We start from the raw sequence: 24,694 nt of genomic DNA on the forward strand, positions 1-24,694 counted from the left end.
ATATGCTATCACTGTACATTAAATAAAAGCCTACAGTTATATTATTTTTATACAGATAAAATTATTTCCATTTTTCTATAACATTACAGATAAATATGTCATGATATCTTTAGAGAAAAATTAATTGCCTACATTTTCTTAATTATGTGTGCTCAGAGCACCCTCTAGTGGGTGAGATAAAGCAGTGAAAAGGGAGATGAAAAATATTTTTTTTAATTTCAGGAGGCTTACTGATTGATTCATTCATCAGAAGATAGTATTTACTTCACCCTTACAATATGGAAAGCATTGTGGTAGGTACTGTTCAGGACTCGGACAAGAGAGAGGAACAGAACGACCTATAGAAGCAGCACAGAGACAGGGAAGGGAATTAAACGGTAAAAGTCCAATCTAAAATATAAATTTTTTCATTTGTAAAAGAACTCTACCTGTATCTTAAAAAGATTTTAGAATTGGCTTTATCATTACATTTATTTTTGAAACTAATCAATGCAGATAAAATCAGGGAAAAGCATCAAAAGATACCTTCAACGGTCAATTTTCTGACAAAGTATGAACACACTCACAAAGGAAAAAAAGTGCACTTATCACCTTCCTTGATCTGGATTTGACCTAATTTATTGAGTTGGGTGGGCTTATTTGTAAATAGTATGAAAGTGGTAATACTTCCTCTTCAAGAACATTTATTTGCAAAAAAGAAATTAGGCACTAAAATTCATATCTAAAAAAACTGCAATTCACTTTCACTGTTTTCTTCCTATTATGTTGGCTGTATAACTTCTTTAAGGTAGGATGGAAGCCTTATTTGCAATAAAGAAAATCATTTCTTTATACTGCTTAAGAGGATTAGCTCTGGAAGCAGACACTGTACATTCAGATACATGCTTCACCCAAGTGGCTGTGAAATCTTGGGCTTAACCTCTGAGTGCCTCAGTTTTCTCATTTGTAAACAGAAATGATAGTACCTACTGCATGAGACAGTGCTAAATACATATGAAGTGCTTCATAAATGTTACTATTATGATTGCTATTATTAATGATACTCTTCTTGGCAAGAAAGGATACTTGCAAACATAAAATATAGTAAAATGAAGAAAAATATTTCTTAAAATGTTATTAATAAACAAGAAGTGCCATAATTAAGCAGGATGCTTTTACTTAGAAAATTTTATCTCAAAAACTGAGCAAATTCTAATAAAATGCATGATACACATAAACAATTTATAATATATTTTAGAGATAGATTAACAATTTCTTAGATCAATGAGTACAAAGTTAAAGACTGGATTTTATCAAACCAATTAAAAAAGCTTAGCATTTTTTAGGTTTACAAATATTTCATACATCCTCCATCAGTTTCAGCAAATTTTATTACAGGATAAAATTTTTCTTTCTTATTTTCATAGCAAAATTGGGCACAGCTTGAAGATATTCAGAAATGCTCTTAAATTTTAAAAAGCTGTTCAAGCCATTATAATTTTAATGTATCATCTAATAATTTTAAACATGCATTTTACAAATTAGAAATTAAAGAAAAAATAAATTTGGAATTAATTTCTAGACCTCAAATATTACCTACCATGTGATTTACCCTAAAATTAATAAAAACACAAAAGACAAACAAGTTTGCAATGTAACATCACCTTTAGAGATTTAGCCACTTGAACATGGTTATCATAGACTAAAATGTCTGCTGTCAGATTCTGCAGCTGATGGATGCGACTTAAATCACCTTCAAGAGCAAGGTCCTGCATTAAGACTCTCCAAGATGGGAATGGGGTCCTGGTGCCATCCCATACCTGCACAAGAGGCAGAACAAAACTTTAATGACCTTTTTATAAAACTGTGGAGGCTAAAAGAGGTTTATTTGCTGGTAATATAGCTTAAAAGTAATTAAATATATTCCCCCAAATATCTGCTAAGGTTTAAATAGGATCTATATTTTTTCCTGATTGTACAAGGACTACATATGTATAGGCAATGAATAAAATATAAGTAAAAAAATTAAAACTGTGAGCTTAGAAAAATGATTAACACATTGCTGAATTTTATTATTTTTTCTTTTGTGTATTTATAATATATATGTCTTTTCCTTTTTACCTTTTTCTACTCTGCTTTTCATTTCTTACTTTACTGCTGGGCAGTTTTTCAAGCAATCTTATATTAGATGTAATGAACACAAGTGAATGACAATCATGGGTCCTTGAAAAGGGAAAGGTATGTTGGATTGCTGTTTAAGTTACCTTGAGATAGAGATAGGAAAGGAGCACAGGCCAAGCATGCACTATCCCATCCTTAAGACTTGAACTAGCTTGTGCTGTGCTAAGTTGGTAGAGATGACTGATGCTTTATTATGCTAAAAAGGCATCGCAAAAGAGTTTTAATGAGAGGTGGGAATGGCCCTGCATGTCCGAAGTTGGGTTGTACTACAGAAAACAAGCTACTTAAGTAGAAAACACATTTCTTTTTTTAACTGTTATTTTTTTTTTTTTCAGTTGATGTAGAGCTGATTTACAATGTATTAGTTTCAGGTGTACAACAGTGATTCAGTCACACATGCGTGTGATCAGTTACACATGTGTGCAATCAGTTACACATGCGTGAGCACACACATACATACACGTTAACTTTTTCGTATTCTTTTCCATTATAGGTTATTACAAGATATTGAATACAGTTCTCTGTGCTATACACAGGTCCTTATTGTTTATTTTATATATAGTAGTGTGTATCTTGGAGAAGGCAATGGCACCCCACTCCAGTACTTTTGCCTGGAAAATCCATGGACAGAGGAGCCTGGTAGGCCGCAGTCCATGGGGTCGCTAAGAGTCGGGCACGACTGAGCGACTTCACTTTCATTTTTCTCTTTCATGCATTGGAGAAGGAAATGGCAACCCACTCCAGTATTCTTGCCTGGAGAATCCCAGGGACAGAGGAGCCTGGTGGGCTGCCGTCTATGGGGTCACACAGAGTTGGACACGACTCAAGCGACGTAGCATTAGCATAGCATTAGCATTAGTGTGTATCTATTAATTCCAAATGCCTAATTTATTCCTCCCCTTGTCCTTTCCCTTTTGGTAACTGTAAATTTGTTTTCTATGTTTTTAAGTCTATTTCTGTTTTGTAAATAAGTTCATTTGTTTTATTTTTTAAGATTCCAATAATAAGTGATATCATATGACGTCTGTCTTTCTCTTTACTTAGTACCATAACGTCTAGGTCCACCCATGTTGCTGCAAATGGCACTATTTCATTCTTTTTTTGGGTAAATAATATTCTATTGTGTGTGTGTGTGTGTGTGTGCGTGCGTGCATAAAAATGGTATATCTTCTTTATTCATTCATCTGTTCATAGATATTTAGGCTGCTTCCATGTCTTGGGTATTGTAAATAGTGCTATGAAAACTGGACATATCTTTTCAAATTAGTTTTTGCCTTTTCTATATACATGACCAGGAACAGGACTGCTAGATCATATGGTAACTCTATTTTTAGTTTTTTAAGGAACTTTCACACTGTTCTCCACAGTGGCTGCACCAATTTACATTCCCACCAACAGTGTCGGAAGCTTCCCTTTCTCCCTATGCTCTCCAGCATTTGTTATTTGCAGACTTTTTAACAATGGCCATTTTGACCAGTTTTGATAACTCATTGTAGTTCTGATTTGTGTTTCTCTAATAAAGTGATATTGAGCATCTTTTCATGTGCATTTTGGCCATTTTCATGTCTTCTTTGGAGAAATATCATTTTAGGTTTTCTGCCTATTTTCTGATGGGGTTGTTTGGAAAAGACCACATTTCCATACAAGTGTCTGCTAGGGTCAGCTTACAGAGGAAGTACTGAATAATGCTGGTACCAGTGCTAGGTGTTAAAGTATCTTGAGTTTGTGTCACTAGCTCTGTTACTAAAAGAACCGGGACAATAACGTTGGAAGTAGTAACATTATGTCCCAGACACTTATCTTCACTTGGAATTTGTTCTTGCATTGTGTGTACATGTTTTTGAGCAGACCAATTCATGAGTCTTTTGAAGGAGGGACTGAGAGTAGAGTGTAAATCAGACTTTGCTTTGAAATTCTGGAACTTTTGCAATCTTGCATCAAAACTCAATGTGTTAGGAATTTGCATATTATATACAGATCTTTTTTCCAAATAGATAACAATCACCATTTAACAATCTTTCTTTGTCAATTTGAAATGCTAATGTTATTTTTATTATTATATTAACAGCAACATGGGAACAAGAGAGGATGGCAAGGAGAGAAACTTTTTTACTATGTACTGTTTAAAAAAATATTTTAAATTTCTGGGCAATGCTAAAATTACCTACTCCAAAATTAAATACCTTATTAAAATACTACCTTGTACTTTCTACAGTTATGTTTGTTACTTTTTCAATTTCTTGACATGAAAGATTATTCTAATATGCTATGCCTTTTTTTCTTTGTTTATGAAGACATTTAAGGCTCTAAATTTTGTCTTTGAGTATACCTCCAGACATAGCCTTTAACCTATTCTTATTAACATTATAGTCTTAATAACCTATAATTAAAATTAATTTCTTTTAACAAACAGCACTATATAAGGGAATCATGTCTACTAGAATAATTAAAGTGAATAGTTTACTATTTTATAATATTTATAATATTTATAGTTACTAATAAGGAGACTGATATTAGTATCATATCTCAGTTAATAGGAGAAATAATTATGCTATATTCTATGGTGACCGGAACTCATTTGGAGTAAGATCTGGCTTCTTTTGTTTTCAAAATAAAATTTAAAAAATATATAGTTCTAGTTTGGGATAGGAAAATCAACTTCAGAAAAAAAGTATTAAAATCTGACTTCCTGTATATGAAATGAGTAAAATATTGCTATATATTCATCTCAATATATTTTTGCTATGTATAGGAAACATTTTTAAGTATATAAATGAAGGTGCATTAATCACTAAAGAGAATATTGTGAATTTCTATCTTAGTAAGTTTATGTCTGCAATGTCATTTTAGTCATTAGAGTACAGTATTCCATAATACATAAATAATTCACAAAATTCTCTATTGCTAGAACCCAAGTTTTTTTCTGATTTTTGTCACTGTAAGAAATATATGGAGAAATATTCCCTTAAAGGCATTTTCTCACATTCTAAATTATTAGTATAAAATAGATTTATGAAAAGAGTTGTTGAGATGTATAGAGAGACTTCTGAGATTTCTTTCAAATTGTCCTCAAGGAAATCTTACTAAAATAACTTCTTATATTCATAGCTGAATGCTATATTTTAAAATAATCTCTACATGAAAGTTGTTTCTACTTATCTGAAAAGGCTATCGATAAAAATGGGATGCATGCATGATTTCTTGCTTTAGAGAGAAAATGCAGATTCAGCTATGTCAGCTAAAAGGTGGTAGGTTTTACCTCAGAATTGCGTACTAACAACACAGCAGTCAAAAGATGGAGAATACTTCTGTGCACAGCAGATTCATTATCATTAGAAGTGTTTGATGACTAACAAATGCTCATTTGTTAAGTAAGTCACTTGGGGCATAAAGTATGACTAGTTGACTTAAAATACCTTCTCATTTTGTTTGGATGATTTTATGTTGCTTTAGCTTCAGTTTTGTCAGATTTAACTCATTCACCCTTTTTTATAGCACACATTTACTTTCTTAGATTATTTCACGTATATATAAATATGTGCTATTTTCAACTTCAGAAACTTATTTTATTCAATCATTTCTATCTTCGCTATTTTTTTTTAATATGGGCATGATACAACTGATAATAATGCTACAACCCAATACCTGCCCAATGCCACTGAATTCCACTTCCCATTGCATTCCATCACCGCAAAGAATAGGAAGCTAAGAAAGAACCACAGAAGCAGGGCTGAAGTAGTGTTTGTTTAACAGCATCCTGCCTTGGCAGGGTTCAGTGAAGATAATATCAGACAACTGACCTCTCCAGAAGCTATTCATAAATAAACTGGAATAGGTATAAACAAAGATTAGATGGGTCTTAGGTCACCTTTTTAATCCTGTGGATTTAAAAACAAAACAAAATACAAGAAAAATAAACACTTCAAAACCATCTATGATCTACCCGTGAAGCAGGTAGTGAAATAACCCAGAAGAGAACCCAATGTCAACAAACAAAGAAAGCAGATAAGTGAGAAGAAAGGCTACATCCACATGGAGTAACAAAACTACACATTTTTCGAAATGTAGTTTAAAAATAGCAAGAGGAAACAACTCTTTTTACCAGTACTAAAATAAGAAATATATAAACAGCATAAAGTATACTATATTTAAAATATAGAACTGATAATACTATTTTTCTCTAAAAGTTTAGGAATGAAGAAGGAAAGTTCAAGAATAAAGACACATGGGAATACAGGATCATTAAAAAGGTTAGATTTTAAGTTATTAATACATAGCTGCTTATTTATTCCATCAGAATGCTGAAATATAAGGTCTTTTTAGGCTTCGAGGTCATGCTAACTTACAATTCTAAGTACTTAAAAACACCCACCTTTAGAAGAAATGATGCTCCATCCACTTCAGCTTTGCCCAAGAGCTGGCAAGTCAGGTCAAAATACTGCATTGGCTGGACATCACACAATTTGACTAATATTGAAGAAGGTGAAATATGAGTCGATGCCCAAATACGTAAAGCTTCTACCATTTTCTGGTCCTCAGCAGTGAAGTTAAAACACTTGCTTGCAGTACGAGGAATGATAGGGGCCCCCAAAGTTCCCTCAAATGTCAAAGATGCAAAGCCAGAGCTGGTGATACCTTGAGTCTCCTTTTTATATACTTGGATCTAAGAAAGTGGCAATGTAGAAAACAGAACAAACAGGTTACTGATGTAGAACTTAGGAACTGGGAACAGGAGACTATAAAATTTTGCCAATACAGTTATTAGAGGACATTATTTTTAAATAACTAGTGCATGAAATGATAAAAATCTACTGGGCTATATCAAAATCCTTAAGTACCATGTAAACTGTAAAACACTATGCAAAACTTATTTTTTTTTTTAAAGAGCTAGGTGATAGCTCCCCTAATACTATCGGTGCACTTTTACTAACAAGACAATCATTAGCTTTTTTAAAGATATAATTTATAAAAAGAAAAAGGATAATAAGAAATAGTTACTTATGAATATTGTAGGGAAAACTAGAATACTCAAAATATAAGAGTCTGAAGTGGATAAAACGGAGCTGAAACTAAGGTTTCATCAGTCTGACTGAGAGAACTCAGATAAGCCTTAAAAACATTGGCTTTCTGAATTTTGAGGCTCAGTTATTAGGTGCACATGTAACATGACTGTTACATCATCATAAAATAATCCTTCTGAACTTATGAAATGCCTTTTAAGTCTCCTGTAATACTGTCTGATATTAATAAATATATTTATGTATTTATGGAAAATTGGAAAATGTAGTCAACTGATGGATGCTTAAACTGTGATGTGTTAAAACTTGTTTGATATAACTAAATCAGTACATAGATAAAAATTTACAGAAATAAGTGAATATTTTACAAAGGAATAATGGTTAAAAATCAGAAATTTAGGCTTCTATCTCAAGAAGCTACACAAAGATTATCTCAAATCCAAGGAAAGTAGAAGGGAAACACAGTCAAAGGTAAGAGAAATAGAAACATATAATAGAGAAAATCAAAGCTAAAAACTAGTTCTCTGAAGAGATTAACAAAAATAATAACCCTAGAAAATGGTTGATTTGGAAAAAAAGAAATGAAACACAAATTATAATATTAAGACTGCAAAAAAGGATTTATCATTACAAATCCACCAAACAGCTAAAAGATGAGTAACATATGACCAAATTTATACCAATAAAGTCAACAATTTGAATGAAATAATTTTTTCTAAAAATTAAATACATCAAAGCTGATAGAAAGAATAAAAAAAAACTCATTCGTCTTAAAGAAATCTTAATTCATTAATATAATCTATCAACAAAGAAATCATCAAGCTCGGATAGCTTTACCAGTGCATTATTCCAAGCAGTTAAGTAAGGAAAAACCTAGTAATCTTGCATAAACTCTTCCAGAATTGATAAAGAAGGGCCCATTTCCTGTTTTCATGAGGCAGAAAAACTTTAATTTCAAAATTTGTCAAAGACATTGTAGGAAAAGGAAATTCCAGATCTAAATATGAAACAAGAAAATTGTAATGACTTCGAGGAAAACTTAGAAGCTATCTTCATAAAATGAGTAGACAAAGAGTTCTTAAACAAGAAATTACAAAAGTATTGACCATAAAATAAAAGTTAATAAAGTAGATTATATTAAAATAAAGAAATTTTGTTCATCCAAAGACACCATTAAGAGGGTAAATAGGCACTATAGAGTGAAAAAAATATTCACAATTCATATACCTGACAAAAAAATCTGTAGAGCCTAAATATATAAAGAACTTTCACAAATCATTAAGAAATGGATTTTAAAATCCTATAAAAAATGAGCCAAAGACTCAAATGGACCCTTCATACTTGAGAAGACACACACATTTTTAAAGGTTCTCAGTTTCTTAATTTTTCAGGGAAATTCACGTTAAAATCACAATAAGATACTAATACAAATGCAACAGAATGGTTGAATTCAGAAAAATGGAAAATATCAACTGCTGGTGAAAATGTGGAACAACTAGAATTCTTCTGTATCACTAAGAGAGTTTAAGTGGTAAAAATCACTCTGGAAAATTAAATACATAGTTTAGCTACGAAGTGAAGTGAAGTGAAGTCGCTCAGTTGTGTCCGACTCTTTGTGACCCCATGGACTGTAGCCTACCAGGCTCCTCAGTCCATGGGATTTTCTAGGCAAGAGTACTGGAGTTGGTTGCCATTTCCTTCTCCAGGGATCTTCCCGACTCAGGGATCGAACCTAGGTCTCTCGCGCTGTAGGCAGATACTTTATCGTCTGAGCTACCAGGGAAGCCCAGTTTAGCTATAAACTAAAGCAAATATATGCACAGCCTTGAACTTAGGAACTACAATCCTTGATATGCAATCAACTGAAATGCATATTATATAATATACATTATAACTACATATGTAAATGTGTATCTTATAAAATTATACATATTCAGTAAAATATATGTAGTAGACTGTCTATAGCAGCATAATAGCCCAAACTGAAAACTACTTAAACAACTAACAGTCATGTTAGTTGTTTGAACTAAGTCATGAACTAACGGAATAAATATATAAATTCTAGTGTGTTCTAACAATGGTATACCATTTAGCAGTGAAAATGAAGAAAGTAAAACTATATGCAATAGTACAGTTGAATCAAAGAAGCAGAAATCAAATGTTTCAAAAAAAAAAAAAAGACTAATAGTGTATTCTTTTTATATAAAGAACAAATATAGAGAAACTAATAAATGTGAGAAGTTATGAGATTATTTACTGCTAAGGGTGGGGAGAGTGTGAATGGCAACCCTAGGTGAGGGTATAATGGAAGTTTCTACAGTGCTAGATACATGAGCATGCTAATACTGTGGAAAGAGAGATGTATATTCCACTTCAATTAAACAACAGACAAGAATTGTAAATAGTTTTCCATGAACAGTGAGGTTAAGGGCACCAACCATCCATGTAACTAAAAATCCTCTTTTAACTTACAGTCAGCCCTCTATTGGAGACGGAAATGGCAACCCACTCCAGTGTTCTTGCCTGGAGAAATCCCAGGGGTGGGGGAGCCTGGTGGGCTGCCGTCTCTGGGGTCGCACAGAGTCAGACACAACTGAAGCGACTTAGCTTAGCAGACTTCTATCCTCATTTCAGCATCCATGGATTCAACTAACCATGGAATCTTGTTTACTACTGAAAAGAATCCGTGCGTAAGTGGACCTGTGAAGTTTAAAACTGTGCTGTTCAAAAGTCAACTGTACTATAGGAAACAGCAATGTGTGAGAATCAGCTATTTTTTTTTGGAAATGTGTATAAGCCTGTAATATAGTGTTATAATAATAATCTTTCCAGTTCTCTTTAACCAAATGTTCTCCACTATTCTTCTGTCCTCAGGAGAAAGGCATTAATAGAGCAAGAGAGTTATTTCCCACCATATCTAAGACCACTGATAGAATACCCCCGGAGTACCTCACTCATTTATGAGCATCAGTGATCACAAGAACCACAGACAAACCGAAACATTAGAAGAAAAGACAACAAAGATAGTGAAGGAGTTGCATGGAAACTCATGTAACAAGAGCAAAATAGCAAGGGACTAAAATGTTTAAAACTTACGAGACTGAAAATACTTTTCAGTACTGAAAAGCTGATTATTAAAAAATCACATACTATCTAATAGTTTTGCCCTTTTACTAAAATTCTTTCACGAAATGCAGCTAGTCTGAATCGCAGCAGCTAACACTTTCGTAGACGGAGGTCAGGTAGTTTGTTCAAATGAAGAGGTTTCCTAATATAAATCATTTGAAGTCTGATCTTATTTACATTTCTTCTTATCTCTTGAAATGCCTGAAGTCACGTTCTAACAAAGCAATCACATTAATTAGTGTTAAATAGTTTCAGTGAGCAACATTGAGTTCTCTTCAAACAAATGTAAGTTCTAAACAGTATGAGTTATACCTTCAGCCTGTGAAAGCGAACGATATCTCCATTTTTATAAATCATTGGAAGGGCTTCATAATTTCCACTAAAGAACAGGCAGGTTAGTTTTACATTTGTCTGGTCCACAATTGTTACAACTGAGCAATAATCTGGAAAACACAAAAATATTTTACTTGACTTTTCGTATTTCAAAGCATCTAATAAAATAAGAAAGTATTAATACTGAGTTCAAAACATCAAACTTTATTCCTCCCTTTAGTCTTCTAAGAACAGGATCAAAACATAGAGAAATTTTCTTCTCTCTTGAAACGCACTGCCAAATTATTTTGCAAAAATGTTTCACAAAAATTCATTTTAGAAAGTTTAATAAAACAAAAATAAAAACCCTACTTAATGTAAATTGTCTGGAGGTAAAATAACATTTTTATTACCTCAAATTTATAAACTGTAAAACAGATAAAATATTTAAATAACATAATTTATAAACACAATTAAATTTAGAGTAAAAACAAACAAAAAAATACCAGAAGATATTTGCAGTTAATATGATTAAGAGTGAACATATTGCAAAAAGACACTGTAAAAACTGGTTATAAACCCCAGGGATTTACACTGAATATGAAATTCAAATGAACAATTCATAGAAAACTATATAATACCAAATTAAAAGGAAAAGCAATGATCTGCTATTAATACTTACAAAAGGTTACACATGAGAACAAGAGGGGTATTTTATACAATTTAAACTGGCAAAAAAGAACTAACCAAACTTAATGATAGTTGGGCTGCCATGAAAAACAAGTAACTTCAAACTGGTGGTAGCAAAAACTATAATAGATGTTATCATTTAAAGTACATGTTTCAGAAAAATGAACACTGAGAATATGTGTTGATTTCCTTCCTTCTCAATACTATACTCAGTACAGACAGAGGAAAAGATAAACCCAAAACAGTGAAGGGAGAGGAGAGGTGAGGAGAGAAGCGTGAAGGAGATGGAAAAAAGATATCAACATTATTTCAGGAAGTTTGGAAAGTAAATGGTTAAGGGATCAGATGGACAGAGAGGATGCAAACAGAAAATACTCTGAAGCAGCTACAGCAAAGACGGGAGCCTTTAGGATTAAGGGAGACAGTGAAAAACAGCTAAAATTGGGGCTAATGCAAAGTTTACACATGGAACAACTGCTTCAATGATCACCATCTTAACCTTCCCTTGAAGATGATTTCAGGTAGGCAGGTGGGATATCTCAGTCTCTAACTGCACCTCTTCGTGGAACACAGACTGCTTTCCAAGGAAGTTTCACTGATAGACCAAGAAGTGGTAAGGCTTCTGATGAGGATGTTAGTACCCAGAATAAACCCTCTGCATTATCACTTTAGGAGGTCTATAACCAGATAGAAAGCTGTCCTCCCACCCACCTTAGACTGACACTTTCAATGTGCCCGGTGTGAGTACTATTTGTTTCCTATTATAAGATTTGTCTCTTATTAGAAGTGTGAACATTATAAGATTTCCCATTTAAAAAAGAGATCCTGTTGAAAAAACAAACTCTTCATATACAAAGCAAAGGAAACAAATGTCTAAAATGTCTAAAACAAATGTCAAAAATCTAAAATAAATGATACCTACGTTTGTAAATGTAAAAATAAGACACAGAACAAAAACAGAAGAAAAGGAAGAAACACCAGGAGGGGGAAGGGAGAAGGAGATGGAAGAGAACAGAGGAGTACGGAGAAAGGGGCAGGAATGGGAAAGTGGGGAGACAGGACTGGAGGGAAAGAGGGAAAACAGAAACCTGATTCTGTGAGGAGGGGACAATAATTAACTCAGAGAACATAAAAAACTTTAAAAACAAAACCTTAACAAGCATCTTCAAAAACAGTGAAAATACATTATCTCCTCATCTCTTGATGTAGAGAGTCTATTGGACCCAGTTTTTAGTTTTGGAGTTTCCTTTGTCAGTAGTTTTAACTATTTGTAAGGAGTGTTATTTCGTGACATTTTTTCTCTTAGCAGTCTTCCAAAGATTAAAGGTAAATTCACTTATTTTTCAATAGAATAAAACACATTCTTTTTTAATAGAATAAAACATATTCTTGCTTGTGATGACCATATGGCTCTTTTTTACCCTTTTATAAATCTAAGATCTATTATGGAATTTTTAATCATGTATTTTCCTTTATCTTGAAATATTTTTTCAATTTCATTCTCCTATTATTTCATCATTATTCCTACCTATGCTTAAAAAAGACTAAATTAATATTAAAATGGGAAAATGAGAGACTTGCTTAGGAGAAAGATGCAAGAGTGTAAAGAGTCATCCCTGGTGCACGCACTGCTCAATGTGTTATAACACCTTTCAAGACGATATAAAAAAACAAGTTTGAAAATGAACTTTGGAATTTCTTCTTCTGCTTTAAGAATTCAGTTAAGAATTCAGAACTGAAATTTTCTGCTAATGGCCATAGAGAAGAAAATCGATAGAATTTCTTTAACCATTATTAGATGAAGCAGAAGCTGAATGCAAAGACAGGCAACAGCACATTAGATTCTATGGATAATGAGTAATGTACTTTGAATAAAACACAAATGATCTGAAGGTTTTAAGTTTCATGTAATTTCATGACAGACAAAACATAAGGGCAAAGAGATCACTACTCTAATGAAATCTAATTCAGGTACACAAAGATCAAACTCGGTATCTTTATATTTTTGTTTCCTGACAGCTTCTGCAAAATCACGTATCACAGATGTATTTGTACTAGAATACACAAACTCACATTTCATATTTATATCAGAGAACTAGTTACTACTAGTAATTATAGTGTTATTTTAAGTTGCAGTGATTCTAAATTACTCCTCTCATTTTAAATGCTTCACAATGAGCCTCTTTTGTAAACTGGGAATACAATACATCAACAAAACTGCAAATTTAGCAGGCATAAATAACAGTAGTTGAATCTAAATGTTAGCCAGGATGAACTTACAGAGCCCAGTCTTTGTGGCATATACATGATACTGAAGAGTGGAATAACTGAAAAACAAAGCAAAACTGGGGTGTGGTTAAAAAAAAAATCAGGCTTAACCTAAATTTCAGAATATTGAAAACTGCCTTAGGTTTTTGTTTTTCCTGGAAAATGCAGCCTTCCCATAGATAACTTGATAGGTTGCAAAGGACTCCATATGGCACTCTGAGAAAAACAGTGTGAAGACCCGTTTTCTAGAGGGTCTAATATAGGGTCCCATTAGCTTTTGTAGTATCTTTGTGCAAATTAGAAAAAGACTCCTCTTTCTCAAATAGAAATACTCTACAACCTAACTAGCTTTAAGAGGAACTTTACTGAGCCCAAGAGAGTAGCAGTCTTGGCACACATTTACTTTCTGGCCTTTCTATCCAATGCTTGGTCACTGGATGTAAAGAGCTGACTCACTGGAAAAGACTGTGATGCTGGGAAACTGAGGGCAGGAGGAGAAGGGGTCAACAAAGGATGAGATGGTTGAATGGTTCAATGGACAGGAGTATGAGCAAGAGACAGTGAGATATCCAGGAGATAGTGAAGGACAGGGAAGCCTGGTGTGCTGCAGTCCATGGGGTCACAAACAGTTGGACACGACTTAGTGATTGAACAACTTTCTATCCAAACCTTCAGAAACAGGGACACTTGTACATGTGACACCTGCAATGCACACATTCCTTCTCTAGGTCCTTCCTCCTCCCCACTCCCCTTGAAGTGTCTGTGTCAGGTTTGGAGTTAGGTAGGAATGGACTGCCAAGAAAGAAAGAAGTGACCTCGGGACTGCCCAAAGAACAACACAAAGGTTGTGTTGTTGATACATGCTCAGAATTCTAAGAGGGTAAAAGGAATGGCTCCACAAGCTGCTATAGATTTACGTAGCAGAGGGCATTCCCAAGTGGCAGCAGAACTTGGCCTGAAATCTACACAGCTGTGTTTTCATCTAAGTGACTCCATGTGGATGAAAAAGGCATCTCCTTAGACAGTGCACACCTGTGCACTTCACACACGAGCTATCACATGCCAAGTCCCTGTTCTTTCCTTTCTTTCTTTCATTGGAAGTACTACCAATGGCTTTTCACAAGTTTAAGCCAAATAGATCTACCTAGTGCTCAAATCCTTTTATAAAAATAAGATTTTATTAACAGAGAAAAAAGAGAATCTTTCCATAGAGCAAAGTCTTCCTTGAAAGCAAAAAAAAAAAAAAAAAACCCAAAAAAACCCCCTATACTACATACATATATACAGTGATAAAATACTGACATCTGTAAGCATATAAGACTTAGCTCAGTAAGCATCTAAATATTATGCAACGGTAGAATCACCATAGATACTAACTATAGGCGAATGACAAAGCTCTCTAGAACATAAACCTCCTTAGGAATTCCCTCCACCACCACAGAATGCTGAATATTTCAGTGGTGGTTAGTAGTTTGTATTTCAGCAGCAAGGAACTCTACTTGGGTCTCTGCTATTTTCCAATCCAGTTTTTAAAAAAATTTAGTACATAAGCTAATCTGAATTTTATTGAGTGTCTACCTAATGCTAGGTATATATATGTACTAGTCAGGAAGACTACTAAATGAATAGGGCATGGAACCTTCTCTTATGAAGTTTACATTTTCCTTACACTGACTTACCTCTTAACACTAATGCTGTGATCTCAGTTTGTGTGTTATTTTATATGCGAATATTTGCTAGTGTATAGAGTTTATACTCTGTATACATAATGATTCATCACAATAACCGCAGAACTAATGATCCAGATGACATTTTCTAGAATAACTGGAAACTGACATTTAAGCTTGACACTGGATAAACAGACAGGCTTAAGATGGCCCTGGATCCTTGGTGAGCAGTAAAATAAGCATTCATATTTCAGAAAAGTGGTGAAAACAAAATTTTTCATACATTTCACATCTAGCTTTGGAGTTCAAAAAATGAGACCTAAAGATAAATTTCAAACCATGACTGAAGCTTAACCAGAGTCTGAAATTATGTTTAACATTAAAGGATATATACTTTGGTAAAAGATATTTATATTCCTAAATATAGTTTGAGTTATCAAATAATAATAATAATGTACAAAATAAAATGTCAACATTCCAAATTAATTTATGAAATGGAATAATGTATTTGATGTTGAAGCTGAAACTCCAATACTTTGGCCACCTGATGAGAAGAGCTGACTCATTTGAAAAGACCCTGATGCTGGGAAAGATTGAGGGCAGGAAAAGGGGACGACAGAGGATGAGATGGTTGGATGGCATCACCGACTCGATGGACATGAGTTTGGGTGGACTCTGGGAGTTGGTGATGGACAGGGAGGCCTGGCGTGCTGCGGTTTATGGGGTCGCAAAGTCAGACACGACTGAGCAATTGAACCGAACTGAATGTATTTGACTTTTCAGACAGAAAACAAAACCAAACCACAGTACCTATGTTATGCAAGGTATCTTATTCCCAAGCCTACAAATGGCGGGGGGGAGGGGGGAGGAGGAGGGGGTTTTTATGTTATGTTACTTAGCAGTCAGCAACTACTGAGGGCTTACTAAATACCAGGTTTCTGCTAAGCAATTTATACGCATTGTCTCCCTGAATTTTTAGATAGTTGTGTACTAAAATTAACAAACAAGAAAACTTAAGTTTTTTAAAAGGTCTAGGTAAGATATCCAAGTATGAAAGTCACATGTAGCTTAGCATAACTGATTCCTGTGTTTCTATATTTAACCAGAACACTGTACTGTCTCCATATTACATGTTTTTCAAACATAAACAGTAATTTCAAAGAAAGTAAAATATTATGCTTAAAACTGTGATAGAGGCTTGAGAGTTTTTCTAAATAGGAAAAATTATACTGTATCAACTCTATATTATCTACAATTTCATGCATCTATTAAAGGATTCATTACTAAAGAATTAACATATCATTCATTATAATGAAACTTCCTTCACCTATAAATTTACTCCAGAAACAGACCTCACAAACATAGAAAAAGTCTATAAAAATTCATTATGATGATGCTTGAACTTATTTTTACATTCTTTGCAACAATTATTTTTTGACTCATAAGTTAAAAGAAGAAAAGAAAACAAAAAAGAGCATCTTCTGAGGTAGTTGAACAAGAGTTAAATCCTAGTGAAGAGACAAAGGCAATAAAAGAAGATATATGGTTAAATGTGAGGCTACATAGAGAGGTATTTTGAGTGGTTAGAAGAAAAAGAAGAGAGCACAGCATTATAAATTAGGAGCTGGCAAACGATGGTCCACAGCCACATCCAGCCCACTGCCTGTTTATTATCTTTCCAAAGCATTCAACTTTCAAAAAAACACACAAAAAACAGTCTTTTCACATTCATATTCATCTGTCTCCATAAGATTTAATGAAATTACTTAGAATAACAAGGAAAAAGAGTACAGAGAGATTTGGGAACAAAACTGCAAGAACACAAGTCTTGAGAGAACACAGTTCTACTAATAGGAGCAGAAATTGAGCAGGGGCATTAGGGCTGGTCAGTTCTGGATCACCAATTCCCAGCTGTGAGAGCAAAGAGTCGGACACGACTGAGCGACTGAACTGAACTGAACAGGGTTCAATGGGGGAGTGGAAACACTTTGCTCATTGTCAAATTAGATAAGAGGTAGGTTAAGACACTTTCTTATTTAAATAAGGACTTAGCTGTGGGAAGACACCCAATGTGTCTTGAAATAGATCACATATATTTATTGTGTAATGAATGACATATGTGAACACAGCAAATATTTTTCAGAATATTAATTTAGAGGATTTCTAAAGCACGCCAGAAGCAGACATTCTTTAACCAGAAAACACAGACAATAGGCTTCCAGATTTAGTATTAAGTCTTCACAGTTCACAGATTCTATACTACATAGTAGTTGACCAACCATCTTTACTAAATTAATGCATGTCATTGTGTGTTCAGTTGTTGAGTCTGACTCTTTGCAGCACCATGGACTGTAGCCTGCCAAGCTTCTCTGCCCATGGATTTTCCAGGTAGGCATACTGGAGAGGGGTGCCATGTCCTACTCCAAGGGATCTTCCTGACTCAGAGATTGAACCCAAGTCTCGGGCAATGTCTCTCCTGCGTTGGGAGGCAATTCATTACCACTAGCGCCACCTGGGAAGTACCACCTACAGTGAATATATGGTACTTGTAAAAATTCTCCCTCTGAACTGTGGTGTTGGAGAAGACTCTTGAGAGTCCCTTGGACTGCAAGGAGATCCAATCAGTCCATTCTGAAGGAGATCAGCCCTGGGATTTCTTTGGAGGGAATGATGCTGAAGCTGAAACTCCGGTACTTTGGCCACCTCATGCGAAGAGTTGACTCATTGGAAAAGACTCTGATGCTGGGAGGGATTGGGGGCAGGAGGAGAAGGGGACGACAGAGGATGAGATGGCTGGATGGCATCACTGACTTGATGGACCTGAGTCTGAGTGAACTCTGGGAGATGGTGATGGACAGGGAGGCCTGGCGTGCTGCGATTCATGGGGTCGCAAAGAGTCGGACACGGCTGAGCGACTGAAATGAACTGAACTGAAGCTTACTGCAGACACTGAAAATCATTTAGCCTCTTTATGCCTCAATTTCCATATTTGAAAAATGGGGGAAATTAGTATTCACCTCGTATGATTGCTAAAATTAAATATGTAATCACATGTAAAGTGCTTAAAACTGCACCTAGAACATGGCTAAATGGTATATATAAGAGCTGGTCAGTGGTGGTGATGGTGGTGGTAGCAGCAGCAGCAATAGCAGCATGTCTCTTACTGTTAATAAATTGTAACATTCTTATCTAATGAACTCAGATATAATCTTAGAATCTGCCTTAACAAAGAACCTAAAGACACTGCCAATATACAACGTCAAACTAACTGCAGTTGGTACATGAAAAAAAAGTACAGATGTAAGAGATTGCAAAAGAATTCCAATTTGAATTTCCACTGGAATTTCAATTAGTGGCTTTTAGATATGCATCAATCAAGCATCCACAGAGAAATATCTTATAGTTAACAAGATAATCTGGTTCTCAAGTGAAATATCATTTGGAACACAAAGAGTTTCTGAGAAGCTATAAGGTAGAAAATATTCAAATACTAAAATGTTGAAGATAATATAGAACTGCTAAAGAGATAAGAGAATCCTGCTACTTTTATTATGTGTTAAAGATAAAAATACTTTCAAAAAATGTGAAACAATACCACACTCCATGTTTTTGGAAAATATATTTTTCATTAAAAATGTTATTTATGTTTACATGTAATAGACTATTTTTGGTTTAAATGAATTATTAAATGTTAGTCTTTCACTTTTAATTTCCAGTATGTTTAAATATCTGTAACTATGACCCATAAAAATAGAAGCTCCTTGAGATCTTGATAATTTTTAGAACAAAAAATGAAAAATCACTGATTTAGGGCATCAACAATATTATACTCTTTGAAAGTGAAAATTCACAAAGTACTACATTTTATATAGAAAACTACAGAGATGAGGCCCTTGCAATTCTATCATAATCAAACTGCAAAGATACAGATGTATACTTATGGCTGATTCATGCTAATGTACAGCAGAAACCAATGAAATATTGTAAACCAATTATCCTCTAATTAAAAATAAATAAATTTTTAAAAATTGCAAGAAAATACGAATTGGCCCTAACCCTTCCTAGTTGCTAATCTCTAAACTTGACTCCACAGAACAAGTTTCAGCAAACAAAAATCAGAGTACATTAAAAAGGGTTCCATGTTCAAGTAATTCCAAGTAAAATATGCTAAAAATAAAGTTAAACAGGTTCCTTTCTTAAAACTTTTCAGAGGTGATAACATGCTAATAATGCATCATGAACCTCAAGAGCCAGATACAGTATGCAAAATTTACCACTTTTTCATAGAATGTTTCACAGAATTGGTGTTTCTCCCACTGAAAATGCTTTGCTAAAAGTGTACGCAGATTAGATCTGCAAGTTATTTTAAGGGAAGTATTACTGAGAAAATGGAGAACTTACAGACTCACTTGATGAAGATGCAGACACCTTTTCAGGACTGCAGTTCACTGTTGTCTTGAGATATTCTCTTTAGCAGTTCCCACCTCTCCATTATCTACCTATCTCCTGTCTATCCACTGTTTTACACTTTTGTCTCTTCTTTTTTTGCCTTCTTATCTCCTTCTTTGTTGTTACTTACAAGAGAACAATTTAAAATTAAAATCAAAAAAGTAAAATTTCATTTTGATGCTTCCTGATATCAAACCAATTGCTACGCTGACTTCTCCTAATCCTCCAAAAGGGATGTCAAAAGGCTGTCCTTATGTGTCCATAAAATGAGTATGGGGCAACTGACACATTGAAGAATATTCCAAATTTACATAAACTATACAACTAAGTAACCAAAATAACCTAGACAGTGTGTTGAAAAGCAGAGATACTACTCTACTGACAAAGGTCCATATAGTCAAGGCTATGGTCTTCCCAGTGGTCATGTATGTGTGTGACAGCTGGACTGTAAAGAAGGCAAAGCGCCAAAGAACCAATGCCTTGGAACTGTGGTGCTGGAGAAGACTCCTAAGAGTCCCTTAACAGCAAGGAGATCAAACCAATCATTCTTAAAGGAAATCAAATGAATACTCGTTGGAAAGACTGATGCTGTAGCTGAAGCTCCAGTATTTTGGTCATCTGATGCAAACAGCCAACTCATTGGAAAAGTCTCTAATGCTGGGAAAGACTGAGGGTAGAAGAGGGTGTCAGAGGATGAGATGGCTGCATAGCATCACTGATGCAATGGACATGCACTTGGGCAAACTCCGTGAGATGGTGAGGGACAGGGAGCCCTGGCATGCTGCAGTCCATGGGTCACAAAGAGTCAGACATGGCTGGGCAACTGAACAACAAAAACAACCAAAATAAACTTTGAAACAACCGGGTGAACTAAAATCCAGTGACATATGTAACCTTATTACTTGTCCCTAATAATAAAAGTAACTAGCAACCTAGACCATCAGAAAAGTCTAAGATTCAGTTTCCATCTTCTTTATCTTCTTGAAAGTTTATCTTCTTCCATCTTCTTTAAAGTTTATAGACCTTTTTTTTAGTATTTCCTATACAAATGAGTATTTTCTAGCAATAAGTGATAAAGCTTTTCATTTTTTGAATATCCAATAGTATTATAGTATTTGATTTTATATTATGGATAGACAAAAACATAGTCATAAACTTGTACTACATACAATGGATTTAAGTGGGTCAACACGAACAAAACCCTCATACATTTCATTGCATGTAACAGATTCCCCCCACAAAAAAAGAACTGCATATAAACACTGAACTCTAGTTGATAGTTAGTGACGTACATCCTAAAATATTTAGGGATAATGTGTACTGATATCTTCAACTTACTCTGAAATGGATCAAAAAAGAAATTAACTATTGGAGTCATCAACAATGGTCAGTATATATGGGTGTTCATTGCATAATTCCTTCAAATATTCTGTATATTTAAATATTTTTATTAAAATGCTGAGAAAAACAAGTACTTTTTTAAATTAAATATTACCCATATAACAGTATTTTCATTAGCTGTTTGACTAGAACACCTTTATAGAATCTTTTGACCTGTTAAATTCTCAAAAAATCCTGAATTAGGTATATCAGAAATTAAAAGGTATTAATAAACTTATCTCAAAAGTACCAAGAATGAAAGAAAATAGTTCGACAGTATTATGGAAGATAATAAACAAATCAATAAACCATAGTTTTGATCTTTCTTCTTTTCTCAATTTGAAGTGTTTTCTTATCTATAATGCTACATGGATCTTATTTCAGTTATAGAAGGTGATTGTGGGTGATGATACCAGTTTCTCAAAAGTATCATATGAACTGGGAAATTGAGAGGAGTTGAGAGAAGCCTGAAGAGTCTGCTAAAAACTGATGGACAGCTGTTGAGCTTTTGGTAGGGATTGGGGTATATACACTGTTTATAATTAAATGATCAAAACTGTTTTTAGTGGTAACAGAAATTCATGTGTACTTCTAAGTTCTTATTCTGTTGCTGGTACATGGTACCATTAACCTTTTGCTTAAATCTAATTTATATAATGCATTCAATGACAAATCTTTCAAATATTTAGCATAAAATATGAACTTTCTTATCATGATATTTCTGCAGAGAATATGTATTTGGTTTATCACTCCACCCTAAAAATCATATTCACTGGTTTTCACTGGTAATAACCTCTAGGTATACACACAAATTCTATGAAGTCCTGATACTGTTTTCCAAGTAAAGCAAAATTTTTCAAATTTCTAAAAGTAAAAAACTAAAAGTATAAAAAATTATAAGAAATAATCCAAGGCATAAGTTAATTTTTATTAGTTTTCCTATTCCAAACTTCTTAAAAAAAATGCTTCTCATTTTTTAACCAAAAAACAATTTTTTTGTATGTGTTTTCACTCAAAGAGGAGATGGGAAGGTGAGGTTATCATACAACTCTCAGAAAGTTGGAAGTTTATGAAGAAACTTGAAAAACAATCTATTTTTAAGCCATTTGGGTAGAAGTTATACATTTCAGCAGAATGTGTTTTGTTTCAAAAACAACTTTGCTCTCAAACTTAATCTGTACATCAAAAGGTAACATTAATATATCCATGTGTGGTAAGTCATTTTAGTTCTGTCTGACTTTTTGCAATCCTATGGACTGTAGCCCACCAGGCTCCTCTGTACATGAAATCCTCCAGACAAGAATACTGGAATGGGTTGCCAAGCCCTTCATCAGGGAATCTTCCCAAACCTGGGTCTCCTGCACCGCGGCCAATGTTCTTCAAAATATCATCTACTGGCTACAAAACAAGCTCCCGAGAAGAGCGTAAGTAAACATGAGGAAGTTCTCAGACTCTCCTAAGGTTATCTACAAAAATAATGAGGAGTTTCAAACTAAAATTTTATATATTTTGGTGTTTAGATATGTATACAGTTATGTAAGAAACAAAACTTCAGATCCAAGAAATAGGAGGCATTAAAAAAAAATCTGTCCAATAATTTGCCCTGAAGAACAATAGAGTAGCAATACAAATGAAATATTAAACAGCTTTCAGGTTCTTTCAAAAATTACCATTAGATTCCTGATATAACTGGAAACCAAGCTACTCATTTTAACAAATACTAACAGGGCAAACTATCAAACAAGTTTCAAGTTTTTCACCAACTAAATAATCCTTCAATAATGACTACCTAAAATAATAAAAATAGTTATTTTCCCCATGCCTCATTTTTGACTCCCAATGAAAAAAAAAAAAGTGTGAAGTCACAATCAACCTAGAACGTTGTATTTTAATAACAGAGTTACAAAACAAAGGTTCAGTTCAGTTCAGTCGCTCAGTCCTGTCCGACTCTTTGCGACCCCATGAACCGCAGCACGCCTGCCCTCCCTGTTTATCACCCACTCCTGGAGTCCACCCAAACCCATATCCATTGAGTCAGTGATGCCATCCAACCATCTCATCCTCTGTCATCCCCTTCTCTTCCTGCCTTCAATCTTTCCCAGCATCAGGGTCTTTTCAAATGAGTCAGCTCTTCGCATCAGGTGGCCAAAGTATTAGAGTTTCAGCTTCAACATCAGTCCTTCCAATGAATACCCAGAACTGATCTTTAGGATGGACTGGTTGGATCTCCTTGCAGTCCAGGGGACTCTCAAGTCTTCTCCAACACTACAGTTTAAAAGCATCAATTCTTCGGTGCTCAGCTTTCTTTTTAAAAAAATTTTTTTCTTTTCTTTGTTTTTGAAGAAGGGGAGAGCGCAAGGGCCACATGGACGCCCGCGTGCCGTCTTCCCTCCCCCCATCGGCTGGGGCAGAGGGAACGCACACGTGCTCGGACGCGTGTGACAGCCGTGACAGGCACGCGCCGCCGGCCCCCCTTCCGCCCTGGCCCCCAGGCCCCCCGCCCCGCCCCCCCCCCCGGAAAGGGTACGGCGGGGCCGCCCTGCGACGCCCCGGTCCCGGACTCTCGCCTGCAACACGCCTCTCCCCCGTCCCCCAGCCCAGCCCGCGGGCAAGGACCCCCGGTGGGGAAGCGGAGGAGGGCACGGCACCCGGAGGCCAGGAGGCACAGCTTTCTTTATAGTCCAACTCTTAGGAAAAACCATAGCCTTGATTAGACGGACTTTTGTTGGAAAAGTAATGTCTCTGCTTTTGAATATGCTGTCTAGGTTGGTCATAACTTTCCTTCCAAGGAGTAAGCCTCTTTTAATTTCATGGCTGCAATCACCATCTGCAGTGATTTTGGAGCCCAGAAAAATAAAGTCTGACACTGTTTCCCCGTCTATTTGCCATGAAGTGATGGGACCAGATGCCATGATCTTCGTTTTCTGAATAATGAGTTTTAAACCAACTTTTTCACTCTCCTCTTTCACTTTCATCAAGAGGCTTTTTAGTTCCTCTTCACTTTCTGCCATGGTGTCATCTGCATATCTGAGGTTATTGATATTTCTCCCTGCAATCTTGATTCCAGCTTGTGCTTATTCCAGCCCAGCATTTCTCATGAGGTACTCTGCATGTAAGTTAAATAAGCAGGGTGACAATGTACAGCCTTGATGTATTCCTTTTCCTATTTGGAACCAGTCTGTTGTTCCATGTCCAGTTCTAACTGTTGCTACCTGATCTGCATATAGGTTTCTCAAGAGGCAGGTCAGCTGGTCTGGCATTCCCATCTCTTGAAGAATTTTCCAGTTTATTCTGATCCACACAGTCAAAGGCTTTGGCATAGTCAATAAAGCAGAAATAGATGTTTTTCTGGAACTCTCTTGCTTTTTCGATGATCCAGCGGATGTTGGCAATTTGATCTCTAGTTCCTCTGCATTTTCTAAAACCAGCTTGAACATCTGGAAATTCACAGTTCACATATTGCTGAAGCCTGGCTTGGAGTATTTTGAGCATTACTTTACCAGCGTGTGAGATGAGTGCAATTGTGGGGTAGTTTGAGCACTCTTTGGCATTGCCTTTCTTTGGGATTGGAATGAAAACTGACCTTTTGCAGTCCTGTGGCCACTGCCGAGTTTTCCAAATTTG

General features: G+C 35.1%; 1 protein-coding gene across 11 annotated transcripts in view; it reads right to left on the reverse strand.

The window, feature by feature from the left end:
* Window positions 1-24,694, reverse strand: part of POT1 (protection of telomeres 1) — a 98,351-nt gene that overhangs the window by 34,942 nt on the left and 38,715 nt on the right. For all 11 annotated transcript variants that reach the window (XM_005205670.5, XM_015470412.3, XM_024991139.2 and 8 more), the window contains 3 exons: window positions 10,617-10,747; window positions 6,533-6,823; window positions 1,644-1,799 (listed from right to left, as the gene is read on the reverse strand). In XM_005205670.5, the coding sequence (XP_005205727.2) occupies window positions 1,644-1,799; window positions 6,533-6,823; window positions 10,617-10,747 (578 nt within the window). The remainder of the gene's footprint in view (window positions 1-1,643; window positions 1,800-6,532; window positions 6,824-10,616; window positions 10,748-24,694) is intronic.

The sequence above is a fragment of the Bos taurus genome, chromosome 4 (assembly GCF_002263795.3).
Source record: "Bos taurus isolate L1 Dominette 01449 registration number 42190680 breed Hereford chromosome 4, ARS-UCD2.0, whole genome shotgun sequence".
NCBI lineage: Eukaryota > Metazoa > Chordata > Mammalia > Artiodactyla > Bovidae > Bos > Bos taurus.